The following is a 19758-nucleotide window of genomic DNA, read 5'->3' on the forward strand; positions in this document are numbered from 1 at the left end:
TGAGGGATCCTGAGAGTGCAGAGCTGGAAGGAGGGAACTGGGTCTCCCTCAGCCCAGGACAGCTTCAGGGGACATGTTGCGGGATTGTGGCAGAGGGACAAAGCAGCCAGCCAAAGTGGGCCAAGGTGGGTGCTAGCTGAAGCCCCCAAAGGAAGAGTTGGTTCTCCTTCTGGAGAAAGGGATAGTGGGCCAGAGTGACAAATAAGTGGCCTTGAGAAGTTCTTTATGTGTCCTTTGACTACTACCCCCAGTCCTGGTCCCCTCTCCATTTTCCTGTCTGCTTGACATGTATCCTTCTAGAACGTTCTCTATTCTTTCTGTATCCTTATAAGTGTGTCTCTGTGTTTGTGGTTTATATAAAGGTATCATGTCATAGGCATTGCCCCACTTTCTTTTACCGAACGATAACACATCTTGGAGAACTTTCCATAGCAGGACATGCTCTACCCAATTCTTTATCTGCTCTGTGGTATTGCAGAGCATAGACACACCACCACCTTTTTGTTACCCCATACCACACCCCCACCCACATTTGTCTGTTTGCCAGTTTTGGGGTCATAAACAACCCTGCAGGGATGGGGCCCCTTGTGCCTGGGAGTGAGTGATTCTCTGGTGATACTGCTGGGGTCACATGCTGTGTGTTTTTAATTTTTAGCAGAAACTCCCAAGCTGCTCCCCAGAGCAGCCATATCAACATATCCTCCCCCAAGAGGGTGCCGGCTTCCCATCAGGGGTTCCTCCTTGGTGTGTGTCCCTGAGTCAGACAGCCTATGTGCGGGTCAAGCTCCAGCAACAAATTCCTTGCAGGATCCTGGACTCATCACTTCCCTTCCTGTAGCCTTGGTTTCATCCCCACCAGGCTATTTTGTCATGAGGACAAAAATGAGATAAAGGATGGAGCATGCCTAACTTGGGGGCCTGAGCTGATGTGAATTTTCCTCCCCCCTGCAGGAGCTAACATCTATAGAGGCTCTTCCACCTGACCCATGACCTCCTCTATCATGGGGCAATCGCCTCTGTTGGTCCCTAAGAGTAGTAGGCATCACTGCTGGGTCTGCAGATAGGCAGGGATGGGTGAAGGGTGGGCTTGCCTGCAGGATCTGCGAACTTTGGGAAGATACCCATCTCTCACCTGGTGTCCCCACCTCTCTATCTAGGCACATGGAAAGGTGTCTCTGCCCCCAAGGGAGAAACCCCAGGGCCCGGAACTATAAGGAAGGTTCTGCAGCTGATTGGGGAAGGGACATGGGTTTGTCTCCCTACCCCCATCTGGCCACAGACTGTGATCCTGGTGCTATGCAGTCCCCTGCCCAGGACCCCACTGCTCTGCTGTCCCTGCGTCCTTCACTGGGTCTATCTGAGGCTGTGGAATCATTTCCCACTAGGCCAAAGAGATACAGCAATGACTACGAGGGACAAGGTCACTGCCATCAGGGCATGTTTTTCATATTGTCAGCCAACAAGTGTAAATAAGTAAACAAGGTCATTACAGAGTGGGATGAGCACTATGAAGGAAGAAAACTAGACAGCATTGTAGAGAACAAAGTTGGGGAGCACTTCAAATCTGGTATCAGTCCGTTTGGGCTGCTATAACAAAAATACCAGAGACTAGGTGGCTTATAAGCAACAGAAATTTATCTCTCACAATTCTAGAGGCTGAAAGTCCAAGATCAGGGTGTCAGCACATTTGGTGTTCGTGACAGCCCTCTTCCAGGTTGTAGACAGCCAATTTCTTGTTCTGTCCTTACAGGGTGGGAGGGGTGGGGGAGCTCTCTGGGATCTCTTTTATAAGGGCACTAACCTCACTCACGAGGACTCCACCCTCAAGACCAAGCACATTGCAAAGGCTCCACCTCCTAATACCATCATCACCTTGGGACTGGGGTTTCAACATATGAATGGCGGGGTTGTGGGGGGATGGACACAAACGTTTAGATCACAGCATCAGGTGACCAGGGAAGGCTCTGCTGAGGTGTTCAAGCTGAATGATGAAGCAGAACTTTTGTGGTTGCAGGTCTTAGAAAACCCACTCAGAGTCCGAGGCACATGCACACAGAAAGAATGTGTTGGCTTGCCTAAATGAGAATGTCTAGGGGTGGTTGACTTCAGGCCTGGGTGAATTTAGGTGTTCAGGTAAATTTTGTCAAGAATCTCCTTCTATCTCTCAGTCCTGCTGTCCTGTATTGGCTTCACTGACATGCAGGTTCTCTCCCTGCATAACCTCTGTTCAAATCCCCGGGAAATGGTAGATGACCAGGACTGGGATTTTGATTGGGGTCAGAGAATCATCCCTGCACCAAACTCTGATTGACCAGGCCTGGGTCATGAGCCCCCCTCCAGCAGCTAGGGGGTCTGGTCAACCTAGCCAAGCAAAATGAGCAGAGGGGGCAGAGGGCTGAAGGCCCCTGAGAAAGGCTTGGGTTCAACTTCTGGAGAAAGGCATGATGGGTCAGCAAACCCCACTGATCTCTCAGGAATTTCAAGAACGAGGTGCCATGATGGCATGGGGGCGGAGGGGGGGGCAGTTCCTGGCAGAGGGGACAGCAAGCACAAAGAACTGGAGTGGGGAAGGGAGCTTGACCTGCCCGAGGGGGTCAGGAGGGTCCCTCACTCCCCAGGTGTCCCTTCGAGGTTCCCATGTCCCCTTGTTTCCTCTGTCTCAGCGGCACCGGGACTGAGTCCGGCTTCTCCGCCCACATGCTGGGCCCTCCTTCTGGGAGGTCCTCCCTGCTCCCCCTCCCTGTGTGGGCTGCCTAGGGACAGGGATGACTACCCAGCCAAAGCAGGCAAGGAACAGAACCTGCCCCCACCACAACAACCAGTATCCTCCACAAGGCCCTTCATGCATCCCAAGGAGCCCACAGCCATGTCTGCAGAGACACACTCGAGCACCACCAGAAGTAGAGGGACAACAACCAGATGCTGTGCTCTCCTCAGATCCAGAGACTGAGGAACAGCATGAGGGCAGGTGGCAGAGGCGCAGCTCCCCAGAAGGGCCTTCCCCTCCCTCCCCCCTTCCTCCTTCGCTCCCCGTCTCTGTCTGTCTCTCATATTCACACCCCAATACTCTGTGCAGTCAGGAAGAGAAGTTCTGACAACAGGAAGTCGGGGGGCACATCCTGAGGTCCCCAAGAGCTTCCTGGCACTGACCTTGGTGACAGAGGCAGTGCAGTTGTGGGGGGCGGGGGGGAACCCAGGGTGGACAGGCACACAAGGAACACACCTCACGGGAGAATAATAATTACTATTATAATAACAATATCGTACATCCAGGACAAACCCAGCTGCCCCAGGCCGACTGCAAAATCCATACGTCCAGCAGAGCCTATGTGAGTAGAGTGAGGGGCTGCCCGCCTGCACCCCCAGGCCTTACTCATTCCAGCTCCCTGAGGAGGGGCCAGCCCCACCTCCTGCTCCCCGCTGAGGCTTAGCACAGGGTGGGGGGCTGGCACCACCAATGCCGCCCCTCTGTGCTGGGCATGCCTGTACTGGGGAGGCGAGGCCCACCTCCCCTCAGTGACCTGGCAGCAAGGGATGGGTGAGCGAACTGATGAGGGACCAAGCGGTGGTAGCTGTGGGGTGTGGCTCCTCTGAGCCCGCTCTCCACCCTCGTCCAGCTCTTCCTGCGGGCCTGCCCATGGCAGGAAGGGGCCAAGGACACTCATGGCACAGACAGGGCATGCAGAGCGGGCCCATGGCATGCTTGGCCCGCCAGGTGCCATGCAGCCGGCCTGGACTGCTGGGCAGCTGTCAGAGGCCCGAGTGGGCAGTGGAGTCCGAGGGGTCCCCCTTGGGCTGGACCTCTGATTCAGTCTGTGGTGGGGCCTCCTGGGAATTGGGCCCTTGGGCCGGCAGCTGCAGAAATTCTGGAAGCACCAGGTCCTCTTTGCGCAGAAGGCCCCTCTGGTCGTGGGCCCCACTGCTCTGCACCCGATTCAGCAGCTCCACCAGGCCTAAGGGTGGCCATAGAGTCAAGAGGCCCACTGGTGCTAGCCCACCCCCGTCCTGCTGCTTTTACTATGACCACAGCCTCCCTAACCTCCTTCCGCCCTTCAGCCCCTTGGGTCCCCCAGCCCCAATGGACACTCTTCCAGCCCCAAGGACATGCAGGTCCCGGCCTCAGCTCAAGCCTCTCTGATTCCGCCCACCTTCAATGGTCCCCAATGCTTCTGGTCCCTAGCTCCCACCGTCCCCAAAGTACCTTCAATGTCACAGGTCTGCCGCTTCCCAGTGAGACTACTCCGTGCCTCAGCCATGGAGTTGAGGGACAGTGGAGGGGGATGGGCAGCCTTGTTCTGGGCTCTAGGTTGGCTGCCCTGTAAGAACGCGCGGAGTCAGAGCCACAGCTGGGAGGGGAGGTGCAGTGGGTAGAAGGGGGAGCCCTTTCTCTCTCTCTCACCTGGCGGTGACGCTGGGCTATGTCCCTAGCTTCGGGAATCTCCACACCTGTGGCAGAGCGCACCACCGTTAGTGTTTGCCTCCCACCTGGATCCCTTCCCTTCTGGGCCAAAGCCATCTCCAGGGACCAAGCCCTGGGGCCTTGCTTCTCTACCTGGGTGAGTGTCCAAAACCAGTCTCTGGGCCGCCACCGAGCTCACTAGCTTCCCCAGATCCAGCGGCTGCTTCTCGCCTGGCTGTGGGGACAGGTCAGCAGCCCGCGAGACAGGCAGCCCGCTCCCGGCCGCCCCTGCCCTGCCCCGCTGTCCCCCCCGGCTCACCAGGCACAGCGCCACCTGTTGCGGGCTCAGGCCATGCTTCGCCAGAATGGGCTGCAGCGCCTCCTGCAGCCGCTTGGTGGGCTTGGCGGAGATCCGCACCACGCGCTCCAGAGCCACCGACTCGACCCTGCACGGGACCCTCGCGCTGCGGCAGGGCAGGAGAGCGGGCCCGCCTCTCCCCCAGCCCCCCAGGGACAGGTCCAAGAGGGGGCGGAGCCTGAACTGGGAGGGGGTGGGACAACTTGGGGGTGGGCCCTTAGCCCCGGGGACGCAGTTAGCACCAGGGGCGGGACCTGAGAGGGAGAACAATAGCCTGAACTGGGACCCAAACAAGTGTTGGAACCCAGGACCCAAGCCTGGGAGGAGGGGCACTCACTCGAAGGTGATCCTGTTCTCCAGCCGCACTTCCTGGTCCGCCAGCACGGTGCAGTCCTGATCCAGGACCAGGGCCTTCTGCAGATGCCAGGCAGGGCTCAGAGTCCCTCCCTCCCCAGCCCCAACCATCCCCACGGTCCGAGGGAACCACCTCACTTCCTCCGACAGCCCCCACTGGGGCCCCTAAGGGTCAGAGGGAAAGGCCAATGGGCGGGTGAGCCGCAGAGATGTGGATGGAGTAAGACTCCTGGCTGGAGTGGGAGCCTAATATGGCCAAGGCCAGGGAGAAGGGTGGCAAGAAGGTTGGACAGCTTTGGAAAAGAAACGGAGTTACAGGAAGCATGGGAGTGGGGTGAGCACGGAATGGTAATGAGGCTGCTGGATAAGGAGCAGGCCTAGGTTCTGGATCATGGGGCCGCCTCTTCCCAGGCCAGGCCAGGCCAGGCCAGGACCTGCCTCCTGGACAGCTGCCCCCTTGTCTCTCAGGCATGTGAAACCCAACCAGACCAGCTGGATGCATTTCCTTCCTCACCACCCACCTTTGATCAGCTACCCGGGCCTTGCCCCTTTTTTGACACTTGTCCACTTCTCTCCATCCCCACTTACTACTTGTCTCCTCACTGCAACAAGAACCCTTCCCCCAAGACTGCTGTGAGGCCAGAAGGAGGTAAACTATCTGGCACAGTACCTGGCACACGTAGGTACATGAACAGTAGGTGTAGAGTCTCCTGTCCCTATAGGCCCCACTGTCTGCACTACCCAAGGCAGGGAGGCAGCCTCTTCCAGGGATAGGCCTATGTTGTGCTGCAGGGACAGGTGGAGTGTGGGTGGGAAGTTATATTCAGCAGTCATGAATGCCCATCTGGGCTTCAGAGGCTGCATGGGTGGCCTGAGTGGGCAGAGCTCCTCCCACTGCTGCCCTCCCAGTCCCACTCTCCAGGCCCCGGAACTTGCCCTGCACTTCTTACCCACATCCAGGGCTTCATTTAAGATGTTCCCTCTGCCTAGAATGTCCTCTTCCAACAGCTCTGCCAGGCAAACTCCCTGTCCTCATTCTCCCCTCATCAACAGCAGCCTCTTCCACGAAGCCTTCGTGGAACCAGCCAGAAAAGCCTACCTTCCCCCAGAAACTCTCTGAAGCTTCAGCTCCTCTTCCCTGATCACATCCTGCCTGGCTCATCTCCACCTTGGTGGGGATCCCCACCACGGAGGTGGACCTGGAGGACAGAGCTCAGGCTTGGGTCCCTCTGCACACCCTTTTTCTTAGATTCCTCTTTAAAGCTTAATGCTTGTACCTCAAGAAATTTTTTTCATGGGCTAGGTGCGTTTGGGTGCCCCTGACAGCCATTTCAAAGATGGCCAGTAGGAACTCTGGGAGTGATGGGGGAAACCCAGCTCTGGCAGTGGTTCTCCCCTACTCCACCTCCCCAGAGCATCACAGTGAAGATGATGGGTGAAGCTGGAAGCTGGGAGGGGGTAGGGTGGGGATGGGACGTTCATGGAACGAGAGTGGAGGCCTGAGTTTGAGGAGTTGTTGCTGGGTTGCTTTGAAGCTGGGCATGGGGGGAGGGGCAGGGTTTTGTTGGGGACTGGAATTAGGAAGGGGGTGAGAATAGGAATGGAATTGGGGTTGAAGTCATAGCTGAACAGAGACAGGAATGGGGTTGGGGTCAGGATCAGGAAGAGAGTGAGAGTTGGGGACCAGGCCAGATTCACACCTGCTCATTGCCGACCAGGTAGACCTTGATGTCGGGTAGAGAGAGGCCTCGTTTCTCACAGATGCCTGCCAGCATGGCACGGATGGTGAGGCCAGATCGCGCCAGGGCCAAGGAGGCTGTGCCATCGGGCAAGTACACACAGCAGTACTTCCCTGGCCGGCTTTCGCTCTCACCTTCTGTGCTCCCAAGGCTCTTCCGGTCGCTCTGATTTGGGGCAGGAGTAGAGGGAAGGTCATGTGTACACATTCAGGGACATGCAGAGAGGCACACAGACAGGTAAGCTCACTGGGGCACACACACGCACACACACACCTAAGGGCACACTCTTCGGCAGGCAAAGATACTCCTCCTACAACAACATATATGCTCACCCAGACATAGGACCACCCAGAGACAGGTCCTCCCCCTGACCCACATACACCTGCTGGGTACACCTGGGCACACACACAAATAGAATGTACACCCATGCCATGCATGGGGCCCAAGGTGGTGAGGACAGGAAGAAAGTAAGGAATATGAGGGGTTGGCAGCAGGGAGATGGAAGCGGGGACCATGACTAGGAATGATGGCGGCCCCACAAAGGTGCATGAGTAGTGGCCCTAGCCTGCACCTCATCTCCCCCAGCAGTCTGCTCACCTCAGATTTGCTGTTGACAAAGGCCAGGAAGCCGAGGTCCAGACTGGCGGACGAGTTGAGGGAGCCCTGGGACTCTCTGTGCAAGGCCGAGTTTGGGGCCTCGGCTCCCAGTTCTAGGGGAGAGGGAGCAGTGAGCAGAACAGCCCTTCCCCCCCCCCGACACACCCCCTTCTCCACAACCTGGTGGACCCCGCTGGAGCCCTCCCGCGGGGGTCTAACGCGGCTTGGGACCATGGAAGTGTTGCTACTGAGGGGGCTTCCCAAACTTCTGCTCTAATCTAGAAACCAAACCACCGGGGAAACGCGGTGGTCACAGAGACCTCTATTTCGGTTTTCAGATTTACAGACTGTCTATGCGACAAGTAGGAGGAAGGGGGGATTCTCAAAGCTTGCCCAAACTCCCACCCCGACTCTTCTCTGTGGCCTCCGACCCTCACCCCTGCGGAAAGACTTGCGGAGCGGGCGGCCCCCGGAGCCCTCAGCAGACGGAAGCTGCCCCAACTCCTCCACGCCCAGCGGCAGCGACTTCCCGGGCTTCAGCTTCGGCTTCTGCGGGTACAGGAAAGGCGCTGGCACCGGGCTGGGCTCCAGCCCACGTGCAGACCAGGGGCACAGCCCTACAGATCTGCACCCGGCCCCCTGCTTCCCACAGCCCCTAGTCCGCACCTTCCTCGTGGAGTCAGGGCTGCCCGGGCTGGAGGAGCCAGGTTCCCGCAGGGGGCGTCCCTCGGCCTCCGCCAGGAGACACTCGCGGTATAGCGGGGACTTGACGAAGCGCGCATAGCTGTCGAACTTCATCAAGTTGAAGATCTGCGGGACCCGCGCAGGGAAGGTGAGCCGGAAAGGGCGTTCGGCTTGGCCCAACCCTCGGGGTCGGCTGGGTCGCGTACCTGGCCGGCAAGACCCGAGCCCCTCCCACCCAACTCCTTGGTCCAGCCCCGCCCCCACTCTTGGCTCCGCCTCTACCTCAGCTAGTCTCCGCCTCTAGCCCATGTTCACCGCAGCCTCTGGTACCGCCCTCTGACCCACGCCCTGCCCCTGCATTTTACTTTGGTGCGGGCATCCAAATTTGCCCTTTTCCGAACCCCGCTCCCGCCCATCCCACCCACTACAATCGGGCCCCGCCCCTGGATCTGGCCCCGCCTCTTGCCCTTTCTTCCAAAGCTACGCCCCCTAATCACACGAGACCCCCGGAAACGCTCACCTGGAGCTGCTGCGCGCGGAACATGTCCGGTCGGGGTTGTGCCAGCACCTCTTCGCCTAGCCAGGCCTGCCGGTCGATGTTCACCGGGCTCAACGCCTGGCTGGACAGGAATTCCTGGTAGATATGGCGGGCTTCCTGAGCAAGCTGTTGCAGGAGGGACAGAGAAGGTCAAGGACATGGCCCAGGCTCTGGTCCCACCACTCTGCCCCAGCTCCCCTTTCCCCCACCTGCTGGGTGTCGCTGGCCGGGATCTGCTGAAAGCGCTCGCAGGCCTTCCAGAAAGTTACATTCTCAGCGCTGAACTCCTTCTTCAGAAACTCCTGGTGCAGAGGAGGAGGAAGTTAGAGACACGGAGACCCAGTCAGGGGGTGCAGTCAAAGAGATTGGGATAGAGATAGGGCCAAGAGGCCAAGTCAGGCAGATAGGGCCAGACAGACAGATGGGGCCAGATTGGAAGGCACAGAGAGAAAATGGAAAGTTCCCTGCTGAGGGAACAGGAAGAAGGTGCCAAGGAAAGGCTGGAGGAGGCAGCTGACAGAGGAATCCCACTCTGGCCAGCCTGAAGCTCCATGTCCTCTCCCATGCCCGCTGCCCCCCCCCCCCCAACACACCATAGTGGTCACTGCCACCTGCCCTTCCGATCCCACCCCAAGGCTTACAGTGAAATAAGCCAGCCCCAGCGGGTCCTGCAGCAGCCGCTCGAAGGACAGACCCCAGCTGGCCACAGGCTGCTCCTCGGTGGAGAAGGGGCTGCTGGGGCCACTAGGGAGGCTGTGGATACTGAGGGAGCTTCCTCGGCCCTTGCCCTGGCCCTGAGGCCCTGCCGTGCTGCTCAGCTCTGTAGGTGGATGGACAAGTGGTGGTGAACCTTGTGGCCTTCCCCAGGCCCTGGCCCAACCCCATCTGTAGGTATTTTCCCTGGAAAGGTAGCAAGTGACAGGGGTGTCCCCACCCTGTTTCCACATACCCTCCCCCACCCCAGCAAGCCTCCTCCATACCTGCTGTCACTTACCTCCATCTGAGACAGCCAGAACCTACAAGAGACCCAAGGTAGGCAGTCAGAGCAGAGCCCAGGGTGGATTCTCAGGGTACAGTTCTGGGTTCAGGCCCCAGGACAGGAGCTGTGTTCTCCCCCTGGAGGGCCATGCTGGGCATTCCCAGCCAGGTCACTGCTTGCTCAGCATTTTGCTCAGGCTCCTCCTGGCTCCCCTTCCATCATGTGCCAACCACCGTGTGCTGGGACTTAACGCCAGTTACTTTCCATTTGCCCCTGGTTCCCTCCTCCCTCAGCACGTGCTGGGTAAGCGCCAATGTACAGCATGGTGGGGATCAGCAGAGACTTTGAATCTTGTCTCTGCCATTTACTAGCTGTGTGACTCGATACTTGTTTGTTTCCATCTGCAAATAGGGGATGATGATAATAATAGTAACTTACTTCCCGGGACTGTTGTGAAGATCAAATCAGTTTAAGATATTTAAGCATCCAGAACAGTGGCCAGCATGTGGTAAATGCTGCATCAATGTTTGCTGGTGTCTATAGCCAGTGATATCTTTGTTGGAACTATTTCCTTTTGGAGAAGAAGATCCTGAGAGACCCTGGGCCCCACCCCACCTTAGGCTGGTGCCGGGATGCTATTTTATAGTATAGACAGTCATTCTCAGACTCTAGTGTGCATTGAAATGACCAGTAGGAGCCCACCTCCAGAGATTCAGGCTCAGTAGGTCCAGAATGGGGCCGAGACTCTCCATTTCTAACAAGCTCTCAGGCAATGCTGATGCGCTGGTCCATAGACCACACTGTGAATAGCATTGCTGTAGAGACCAACTCCGTCCTCCCCCTCCCCCCCCATCCCACACACAACTCTGACTTCTCTGGGAATCCCAACCATTAGTGAAATAGAAAAAAAAAAAACCCTCCTTTCAAAATGACTCTTGCAGTGGTTTCCCTTGGTCTTCCTACCTTCCTAGCAGCTCCTCCAGCTTCCTCCTCATCTCCTACCCACGCAAGATGGCTTCTACCCCTCCCTGACTCTGTCCTGGGCCCTTTCCCCCTGCCACATCTCCCCAGATCCAAACCCACAGAGCCAACTTCCTGCTACCATGTCTGCCCAAATGTCCCACAAGCCCTTCCGACTCAGCCAGTCCCAAAGGAAGCCACCACCAAAGCAGGGCACTGAACAGTTTCCCTACATCGTTCCTGTCTTTCTTCCCGCCACCTGGGCTCAATCATCCCCAGTTCCTCCCTCTCTCTCACATCCTATATTCTCACTAGGCCTGTCACAGGAGTTTCTACCACCTGTCCCTTTGTTACATCCCCACTGGAAACAGGTCTGCAAACATCTCCCCCAGGAAGCCTCTCCCTGCCCTCCTAGCTGGAATCTCCCTCTTTGCTCCCCACTCTCACCTAGAAACACTCAGGTCCCACATCTGTGGGCCAGAGCTGGCCTGGAAATATGTAGGACATTATTAATATCTTGGCCTTTATTTTTTGTAAGTGGGTTTAACTGACTGAGCCACCCAGGAGGCCCAAGATTTTTTTTTTTTCATTTTACGTTGAAAGGTGTTCCCACATTTAAAAATCAGGAGTTTTATATAAACTCCTGTGATGCCTCAGCTACCTGGAGCTTCTTCCCAGCATGACAACGTTGGCTGGCACTGAGCAGCAACGGCCTTCCCTGGAAGGGGCTCCCGTTCTCTTCAGGGGTCTCTGAGGCTAGTGTGATGCATTTATGTTACTTACGGAGGCAGGTGCTGCCCCGGACTGCCCAAGTTCCAATTTGTGCTGTGTGATCTTGGAGAAGGCACTACACCTCTCTGTGCCTCAGTTTCTTTCTCTATAGAAATGGGGCAAATGCTTCTCCTGACTTCAAAGGGTTGCTGGGACTAAATAAGTTACATATATAGATAAGGAACCCAGAACACTGTCCGGCATGAACGTTACTGTTACTGCTGTTGGCACATTAGTATTGATGTCTGACCCTGCTCCGCTTCCGAGGTTGCTAGCCCTGTTGTAGAGGAAAGAACACAGGTGTTGGGGTCTGTCAGACCCAGATTCAAATCCCAGCTCTGCCCTTTTCCAGTTTTACGCCCTCGGGCTCCTCCCTGAGCCTCGTCTCCCACTTGGAGTGTGGAGGTGAAAGTTTGCTGAAGAGGAAAGAAAGTTGGCGCAGAATGTGGCTGGGCGTGGAGCCCATTTGCAGGTGCCCCACTCCCACCCCCAGCACCCTCGCCCTCCTGCCTCTGCACCCCCCCATCTGATGGCTTCTTCCCTTCTTCCGAGTCAGCTCCAGCAGCTGGCTGCCTGAGAAAGTCCCAACTCCCGGGGTGCGTGAGGAAGACAAATTGAAGCCCAGGGTCCCTTCCAGCCTGCTCCTTCCGTTCCTGGCAGCTCTGCTCATGCCGCACCTGCTTGTCCTGCCTGCTCTGAGGCTTTGCCAACCTCAGGGTGGCTGTCACCAACCTCTGCTCCGGGCTCCCGGAACCATCCTGCCTCCCGCTCCACGGTGGCCACCTGGTCCTCCGTCCCCCCTCACACGCTGGCCTCTCTCCCCCCTGCCCTCCATCCCTGCACTCAGCCTCTCCCAAGCTCAGAGCCCCATGGTGGCTGGGGCAGGCACCGGAAGCTGAAGCCAGCCGACACTCCTATTCCGTTTTATTCTTGCCATTACGTTGAATTGACTGTCGGGGTCTTTAGGCTGGCTCCCAGGTGGTGGCTGTGGCCAAGCTCCCTGCCCCGGGGGCTGGAGCAGTTGCTGGGTTACAGCTGAAGCTCAGCCTGGGCCTGACTAATGAACCCCTTCATCCTCCCCCATTTCCCTCCCCCTCACTCCACCCTGAACTTTATCAAACTTTTCTAGGTGCCCCACGCCCCTTCCCACTCCTGTTTCCTGCTTTGCTGCTTTCTCTTGCTGGGTGTCTGCTCCTGCTCCCCTCACTGAACTAACTGCTCTCCAATCTCTGCTCATTGACACCAGTCCCCTCCAAAGACCAGTTGCCCTGAGCCCTCCTGCCCACCACACTTCTGCCCACCCGTGTCTAGGCCTCTCTCTCCTTACAATTTGGTAGCTCCCAGAGGGCAGGCCTGGTTTGTAGAGGGAACCAACCTGAACTCCCTCCCATGAAGCACCCTCCTTGCTCTGGTGTCAATGAGCAGCCATCAGGGCCCTAGCAGTCCTCCTCTGCCCTCCCGTGAGGCCCTGGCACCCCCTTCACCAGGGATCCTTCACCTCTGAACGCCCCATCTGTGTCTCAGTCCCTCTGGCCCCACTGGTTGTTGATCTGTAGAGTTGGGGCTGAGACGGGGTAGGGACAGAGATCTGGAGGTGGGAGGGAGTGAGGATAGGGTCCAATTTCAGTTCCACCATTCAAGGGCAAGTAACTTCCTCCCCTGGGCCTCAGTTTCCCCCCAGGGTAGAACGGGGCTCGGCATTCCCAATTTCTTGGGGCTGCTAGGAAGAGTGAGGGGGTGTGTGAAAGCAGCTGTCAGGGGCCCTGCTGACCTCATACTGATGCCCTGCCCAGGGCTCCCGCCTGCCCAGTCTCCCAGGCCTGGGGAAGTTGTGCTGAGCAGGGCTGGCCTTGCGCCACCCTGGCTTGCCTGAGGAGAAGTGGTGAGTGAATGGGAGAAAAGGGGAAGAAAGGATGAGGAAGGGTGTGGTGGAAGGTGACACCCCTGACCCATGGTCAGGCCTCAGTTTGCCATACCTTTCTCTTAGGCCCTGGAAGAGCCACTGGTGTCTAAGGATACTGAGGTGAGCGTGGAGTGGACCAACACTTCTGAGCTCCAACTGTGTGACGGGCTCTCTCTGACAGTACACATCCACGTTCTCACTCTATCCTCCAATCTGTGTAGCAGGTGTTATTAGCCCCATTTTACAGATGAGAAAACCTAGACCCAGAGAAGTCCCACAGTGTGGAAGTGGCTGAGCTGACGTTAAAAGCCAAGTGTGCCTGACTGGAGCCTGAGGTCTTCCCTCCACGAAGCCGCCTCCCTGGGCAGACAGGAGATGTACAAGGGGAACTGGGAGGCCCAGGGCCTCAGCCCTTTGGACACAGGTGGGCAAAGTCAATCAGGGGTAAAGGGCCCAGGGGGTCCTCTTGAACTCTGCCCTCTGGAGAGGTCAGACCTCAAAGGGAGGGCCCATTTACTTAGCATCTTCTGTGCTGGGCACTCTGTACCATCATCTCCTTTCATCCTAGTTTGGGGAAACTGAGGCCCCAAGATCCTCTCTGGGTATATGCACAGAGAACCCTGGGTGCCTGGCCCCTTCAGCCTGAGTCAACCCTGTGGAGCTGAACCCTAGCCCCGAGCTGGATGCCAGGAAGATAGGCAGAGGTCTCTCCGGGTGGGAAGACTCGCTGGGCCCCCTGAGAGTGACAGGATATGACAACCACCACTCTCCAAGCTTTAGGCCCAGCTTCCCCTTAGGCCATGTCCCTGTACACACACCCTGTGTTTCCCCACATCCAGACCCTTCCCCATGCCATCCCCTCTTCCAGATGGCATATCCTTTCAAGAACTTCATAGCACAATGTACAAAATGATCCGACAAGTCAGTTCTCCCTTCCCACGTCCTCCTCAAGCTTTCTCTACCCTGGATCCATGGCTCTCACCAAATCTGAATTTTGTTCTGGTATTTGGCCCTGTGTGTTCTGTGCCTTGCCAGACCGGGAGCTGCTTGAGGGCAGGGGCTAGGGCCATGGGTTTGGGTCTCCTGTGCCTAGGACAGGGCCAGCACAGAGCAGACCTGTGGTGGGGCCATTGACTGAATGCCTGCATGAACAAATGAAGTGGCCTTCGGGGTTATGTGAAGATGTCTTTGGGAGGGGGCTGGGAGCCATCTCTAAGTGACAGGATTCATTGCAACTGCCTGACAAGCTGAGTGGCGGAAAGACGCTGACAAATGAAGCTGCCTCAGCAGGGAATGATGGCAGCCGTGGGTGGGGGTGGTGGCAGGGGGAGGTGGGGGAGGACAGAGCCAGGCATTTCTGGGAGGTGGGGGACCACTGGCATTGAGTCAGAGAGGCTGGGTTCAGATGCAGGTCCCTTTACTTGCTGGCCGCCTTCAGCATGTCATTTACTCCTCTGAGCCGCCGTCGGGGGGGTAACTCGTGGAAGGAGCCTGCTGCCTGCTCCACAGGTGCCTCTGTGTGCGTCCCTGCTGACACCTGTCCGCCCCTCCCCCATCAGCTGAGCACCGTCTCAGAAAGCAGACCAATGGCCAGCGAGCAGCCGAGCTGTGACCCTCAGGATTCCAAGAGGTGACATGGAGAGTTCACAACAGACCCAGGAAGGGCAAAGATAAACCTGTGTGTGAAGGTTGCTGCCAGGAACCAGGACATCTGTGAGCTGGCCAGGGCTGGGTGCAGAACTTGGGTGCCCTCCCTTCTCTGAATGACTTTGGGGTAGAGAAGCCATGGCTGACGTGGGAGGGGCAGAGGCTGGGTCCATCTCCAGGCACCCTCAGTTGCCCTCCAGTTCTGGGCACTGCTCAGAAGCATCAACCCAGCTGCCCGCTGGGTTGGGCGTGAGAGTGGACATGCTCCTCCTTGGCCTCGACACCTGAGTATCATGCCTCTAGAGTTGGAGTGCGAGGACCTTAGGTTCTTGAACTTCCAAAGTTAGGTTGATGGTAAAGACAGTGAGGTGGGGAACTGGGCCAGCTTGATGGGATTTGCCTCTCTCCCACCTAACTAGCCTGGGGATGGGCAATAAAGAGACACTGGAAGGAGAGGTGGAGAAAGGTCTTGGTAATTAGGAGGCAGGAGTGTGAGTAAAACCTCAGTTTCTGAATGAGGCAGGGGATCCTTGAAGAGGGGCTGAGAATGAAGGGAGACATTGGGCTGATATTTATGGAGCCCCCACAATGGGTCAAGGGTCTCATATTCATCATTCCACTTAATCATCTCAACAAGCCTTGGAGAACTGTTCCAATTTCCTCATTTTACAGGTGAAGAAACTGAGGGTCAGAGAGGACCCCTAGTAAGGGACAATGGAGCCAAGACTGGAACCCAGTTCTTTCTAGACCCATTGGTTTTGTCCCATAGTCCTAGGCTGGGGCTAGGTTGGAGGTTAAGACACTGTCTGGCCTTCCTGGGGTTGTTAGGAGGGGCTGGGGCTCTACCAAGAGGGCTGGTATCCTAGGGAGAGAAGGAAGGCCCAGCACAGTCTGCCCCATCAGCTGAATGAATACAGAAGCTGGACTGTCTGAGCACAGCTCTGATTTAAAGGTGAAGTAGTGGGCGCCTGGGTGGCTCAGTTGGTTAAGCGACTGCCTTCGGCTCAGGTCATGATCCCGGAGTCCCTGGATCGAGTCCCGCATCGGGCTCCCAGCTCAGCGGGGAGCCTGCTTCTCCCTCTGACCCTCTCCCCTCTCATGCTGTTTCTCTCTCGCTCGCTCTCTAATAAATAAATAAATAAAATCTTAAAAAAAAAATAAAGGTGAAGTAGCCAGGGAGAGGGTTTAGAGGGTGTGGCAGCAGCAGGAGCCAGGGCATCTGAGCACCCAGCTACTCCCACCCTTCCTGGTGGCCCAGGAATAGAAAAGACAAGCTGCACCAAGCTGGCCTGACCCTGCTGACCCATCCCAGGCTGCCCAAGGACTACTTGTTCTGGCAGGAAGCCTCTGAGCAGGTCCAGCTGAAGGGCAGTGACCCACTGAGGGTTACCCCTTACCTGACCTTATGCATCAGGACGTGGGGTGAGGCGGGGGGAAGGCTGAGGCTAAGTCAGATGTGGAGGCCTGGGCCACTGTGGGGGTAGGCAGGGGTCAAAGGGCATGCCAGGTCTCCCTGCTGCCCTAGGATGCGGGGAGCCCTGGATGGGGCCAAAGTGGCAGGAGAGGAAGCAGTGGGGACCAGAAGCCTATGCCCACTGTACTCTGCTCTCCTCTCTGAGGCTGGCCCAGGTCCCCAGCCAGGCCATCTAGAAGGTCCTAGGACAAGAGTCCCAGGTCCCACTGCCTGCTCCTGTTCGTACCCAACTTCTCCCGCTGGCCGGCAGCATGCACGCTCTTGCCCAGCCCTGCCGGCTGTGCCTCCTGGGCTCCACCCTGGGTGTGCCCACCCCTTCCCCATGGGCCTGGCCTGGAGCCCGCACTCACCATGCGCCCGTTGGGGACACCCAGGTGCTTGGGCTTCCCCGGCATGCCGCCGCTGTTCACGGGTCCCTGCTGCGAGGAGCGCCCACCATGGGGACCGCGGGCAGCCCTGGCCAGAGCTTGCACAGCAGCAGGCAGGCAACAGAGAGAGCCCGGCTCTGCTCCTGCGGGCCCTCACATCCTGAAACACCAGCTCACTACCTCTTTTCTCTGCCACAGGAAGTGTCTCTATAGAAACCGAACCACAGAAAGAAGCAAGGTCTAAGAGAGCGAATGCCTCTTCCTACACACACACACACGCACACGCACACGCACATGCACACACACGCACATTCACAGGCACACACACATGCCACCAGTCCACCCTTGGCAGTGCCCCACACTGTCACCAGCACATTGCAGAGGCCTCTGTGCGCCCAGGAAGGAGCCGAGCCTGGTCTGGCCCAGCCCAGGGAGCTCCAAGATCACGTCCGGGCACACAGAAGTGTGCGCTCACACACTTAGTCACCTTTTTGCACCCTGGCGGGGGCTCGCACAAACACACGGACATGCGCACCGAGTATGCACACGGGTACTTTACTCAGCACACGCTTATCTCACACCTGCTGTGTTTGTGCTGCACAGGTGCATACTCAGTACCCACCCCCCAGGCAGCTGTGCACATGCAGAGTGACTACCTTCATCCCCAGACACTGCCCAGGCATGTGTCCAAGCGTACAGACAGATGGACACCTTGCATGCATGGTCATGCACACCCAAACCATTCACGTCTGCATGTTATAAACACATAGGCTCGCCCTTCATAAGAAACCCCTGGGTGTGTATATCTAGTCCCCTGGACAGGGGCCTGTGACAGGTGCAACTGCACATAGGCATGTAAGCACCCAGCCACCCCGGTGACATGTGCCCAACCCCCCAGGCAGGGGAATGCATCGGTGGCATCTGTGTGTGATGCCTGGCTGTTCATTCTCACTCACACAAAAATCCTGCCTTGGTGTAGTACCATCAGCTGAAGAGTGACACCCTGCCCTCCAGCCCCGGCCCCGGGCCAGCCGAACTCGGGGCCCTTAGCCAGAGTCCTCAGTTGGCCTCTTTCTTATACAGGCACGCACCTACTACAAGGACTTGCGTTTTACCTTACGTTTGGGCTTAGTGCCCTCAAGTCACCCACCACTCTGGTTTGGGTCCCTCTTCAGTTTTCTACCCTCTATCCTACTGTCCCCTTCCCCGGCTGTGACTTGAACCTTTCGGTGGCAGAAACTGACTGACTCTTCACCATGAGTTCATGTCCTCTTCCTCTGGGTGCATGGTTAAACTTTAATTTCCCAGGCTCACTTGCAGTCAGGTGTGGCCTTGTGACTAGTCCCACCAAGTAAAAGTGAATGAAATGACGGGTGCCGTTTCTGCGCCAAGACTTTTATGTAGTTTGTGCCCTCCACATTGTTTCTTTCACCATTAGCTGGCTGGATGCAGGAGATTAAGGGATTGTGGGGCCACAGGAGGAAGGAGACAGGGTCTTTGTATTAGGGCACAAAGGGAAGCCACCCATCAACCAGGAACACTAGCTTTGCTCTGTTACATGAGTGAGGAATAATCTTTGAACCGTTATACACATTTGAGTCTATTTGTGATAGCAGCTAGTGTTACCCTACTTAATATACATCTTCACCAGGCCCTGACTCCCCTCTTCCCAGACACCTTGCTCCAGGTCCCCCAGATAGAGGGATTCAGTCAGACTTGGTATGTGTATTGGGGGTTGCTTTTGGGCCTGGAGCATTGTCTTAATAAGGTGCACGACAATGGCATTGTGCCTGGGAGGGGTTTCTAGGGTGCGTGATGTCAGCGGAGACCGCCTATTTGCTGTGCCATGGATCTGGGCCTAGGTTTCATGGCGGGCTTCACCGTTTACAGGGTCTTCTCCCCACATGACTTCATTTGATCCTAACACCCTCTTTGTGAGTGGTGTTATTTCCATTTTACAGATCAGGAAACTGAGACTCAGGGAGGAGTGAGTTCCCAAAGTTATACATCAAGTTAGATACTGCTAAGTTGTGAATATGTATGCTTGGGTGCCAGGAGCTGCACCTGGGCTGCCCACAGGCCAGGTGCCAACAGTTCATCTTTCCCCCCAAAAAGACCCTGTTACAGGCTCTGACCCTTGCTAAGGTCATCCTCTCCTCTCCTCACCTCCCCACTATGGATGCCAATTTCAGCTCTGATCACATCTTTACCCCAGGGACCCCAGCCAACCCTGGGACTTCCCATCTCTTAGTCCTTATCAAGTTTTCTCCCCTCCAGCCCTCAGAACGCTGTTCTCAACTTCTCTCTCCCTGGCTTTCCACAGGGGATCAATTACTGATATCTAGTCTCCCTGTGGGAGATCTCATCCCCCTTCCCTCTGGAGACTTCCCTGGATCAGGCCTTGCTATCTCTCATCTGGCCATAATGACATTCTATTCAGTCTCCCCACCTGGGTAGGGTAGCCCCCCTCCAATCTCTTCTCCTCAACATAGCCAGAGAAACCCATGTTGGCCACTCCCATGCTTAAAACCATCCCATTGCTTTCTGTAAAAAGGCCACGTTTCTTAGCTGGAAATTGAAGGCCCTTCAAGTTCTGGCCTCAGCTACACTCTCCCCCATCTCTCCTCAGCCATTCCGAACTGCTTTCATCCCATATGCTCTCAGGCATCCCTCTGGGCCTTTGCATCTCCTGTTCCCTCTGCTGAGAATGCCTTTCCCCTTGCCGGTAAACTCCTACTCATGCTTCATGACCCAATTCCAGGTTCTAGAACAAATATTCATATTTTTACTAATTACTTAATAATCACTTCCTTTGTGCCAAGTGTGGTTCCAGATGCTGGGGATTCAGAAGTGACAATAACTGGCAAAAACCCTAGCCTTCCTAGAGGTCTAGTGGAAGGTACATATCCTTGTTTGTATAGCTATAGATAAATCTCTGGAAGGGAATACTCTTTGGGAGGGGAGTGGCAGGGGACTTTCGTTGTATT

The 19758-nt window shown here is 56.5% G+C and overlaps 1 protein-coding gene across 3 annotated transcripts; it reads right to left on the reverse strand.

The window, feature by feature from the left end:
* Positions 1-1749: 1749 nt before the first annotated feature.
* RGS14 (regulator of G protein signaling 14) lies at positions 1750-17047 on the reverse strand. Of its 3 annotated transcripts, XM_045900371.3 has the most exons (15): positions 16754-17047; positions 9664-9685; positions 9311-9489; positions 8879-8971; positions 8652-8795; positions 8114-8257; positions 7885-7996; positions 7448-7560; positions 6812-7015; positions 5095-5171; positions 4719-4845; positions 4553-4634; positions 4400-4446; positions 4202-4316; positions 1750-3953 (listed from the first exon to the last, which is right to left on the reverse strand). In XM_045900371.3, the coding sequence occupies exons 1-15, from the start codon at positions 16796-16798 to the stop codon at positions 3751-3753; spliced, it is 1707 nt and encodes a 568-aa protein (XP_045756327.1). In that variant the 5' UTR covers positions 16799-17047; the 3' UTR covers positions 1750-3750. The 3 variants fall into 3 exon arrangements, with proteins under 3 accessions (XP_045756327.1, XP_045756342.1, XP_045756336.1); XM_045900386.3 differs by lacking the exon at positions 9311-9489 and having other exon boundaries at positions 16754-16923; XM_045900380.3 differs by lacking the exons at positions 4400-4446; positions 4553-4634.
* Positions 17048-19758: the final 2711 nt, after the last annotated feature.

Source organism: Mirounga angustirostris, unplaced genomic scaffold (genome assembly GCF_029215605.1).
Source record: "Mirounga angustirostris isolate CCGP_5_RB_7025 unplaced genomic scaffold, mMirAng1.0.hap1 SCAF_7, whole genome shotgun sequence".
In the NCBI taxonomy this organism is placed as follows: domain Eukaryota; kingdom Metazoa; phylum Chordata; class Mammalia; order Carnivora; family Phocidae; genus Mirounga; species Mirounga angustirostris.

Bases quoted from the DNA above. Each gene is read 5' to 3' on its own strand.
- RGS14 (XM_045900371.3), bottom strand. From the start codon at position 16,798: ATGCCGGGGAAGCCCAAGCACCTGGGTGTCCCCAACGGGCGCATG. The intron at 9,490-9,663 runs GTAAGTGACAGC...ATCCACCTACAG, and splicing joins TCTGGCTGTCTCAGATGGAG to AGCTGAGCAGCACGGCAGGG. The intron at 7,561-7,884 runs GTGAGGGTCGGA...CCTCTCCCCTAG, and splicing joins CCGCAAGTCTTTCCGCAGGG to AACTGGGAGCCGAGGCCCCA.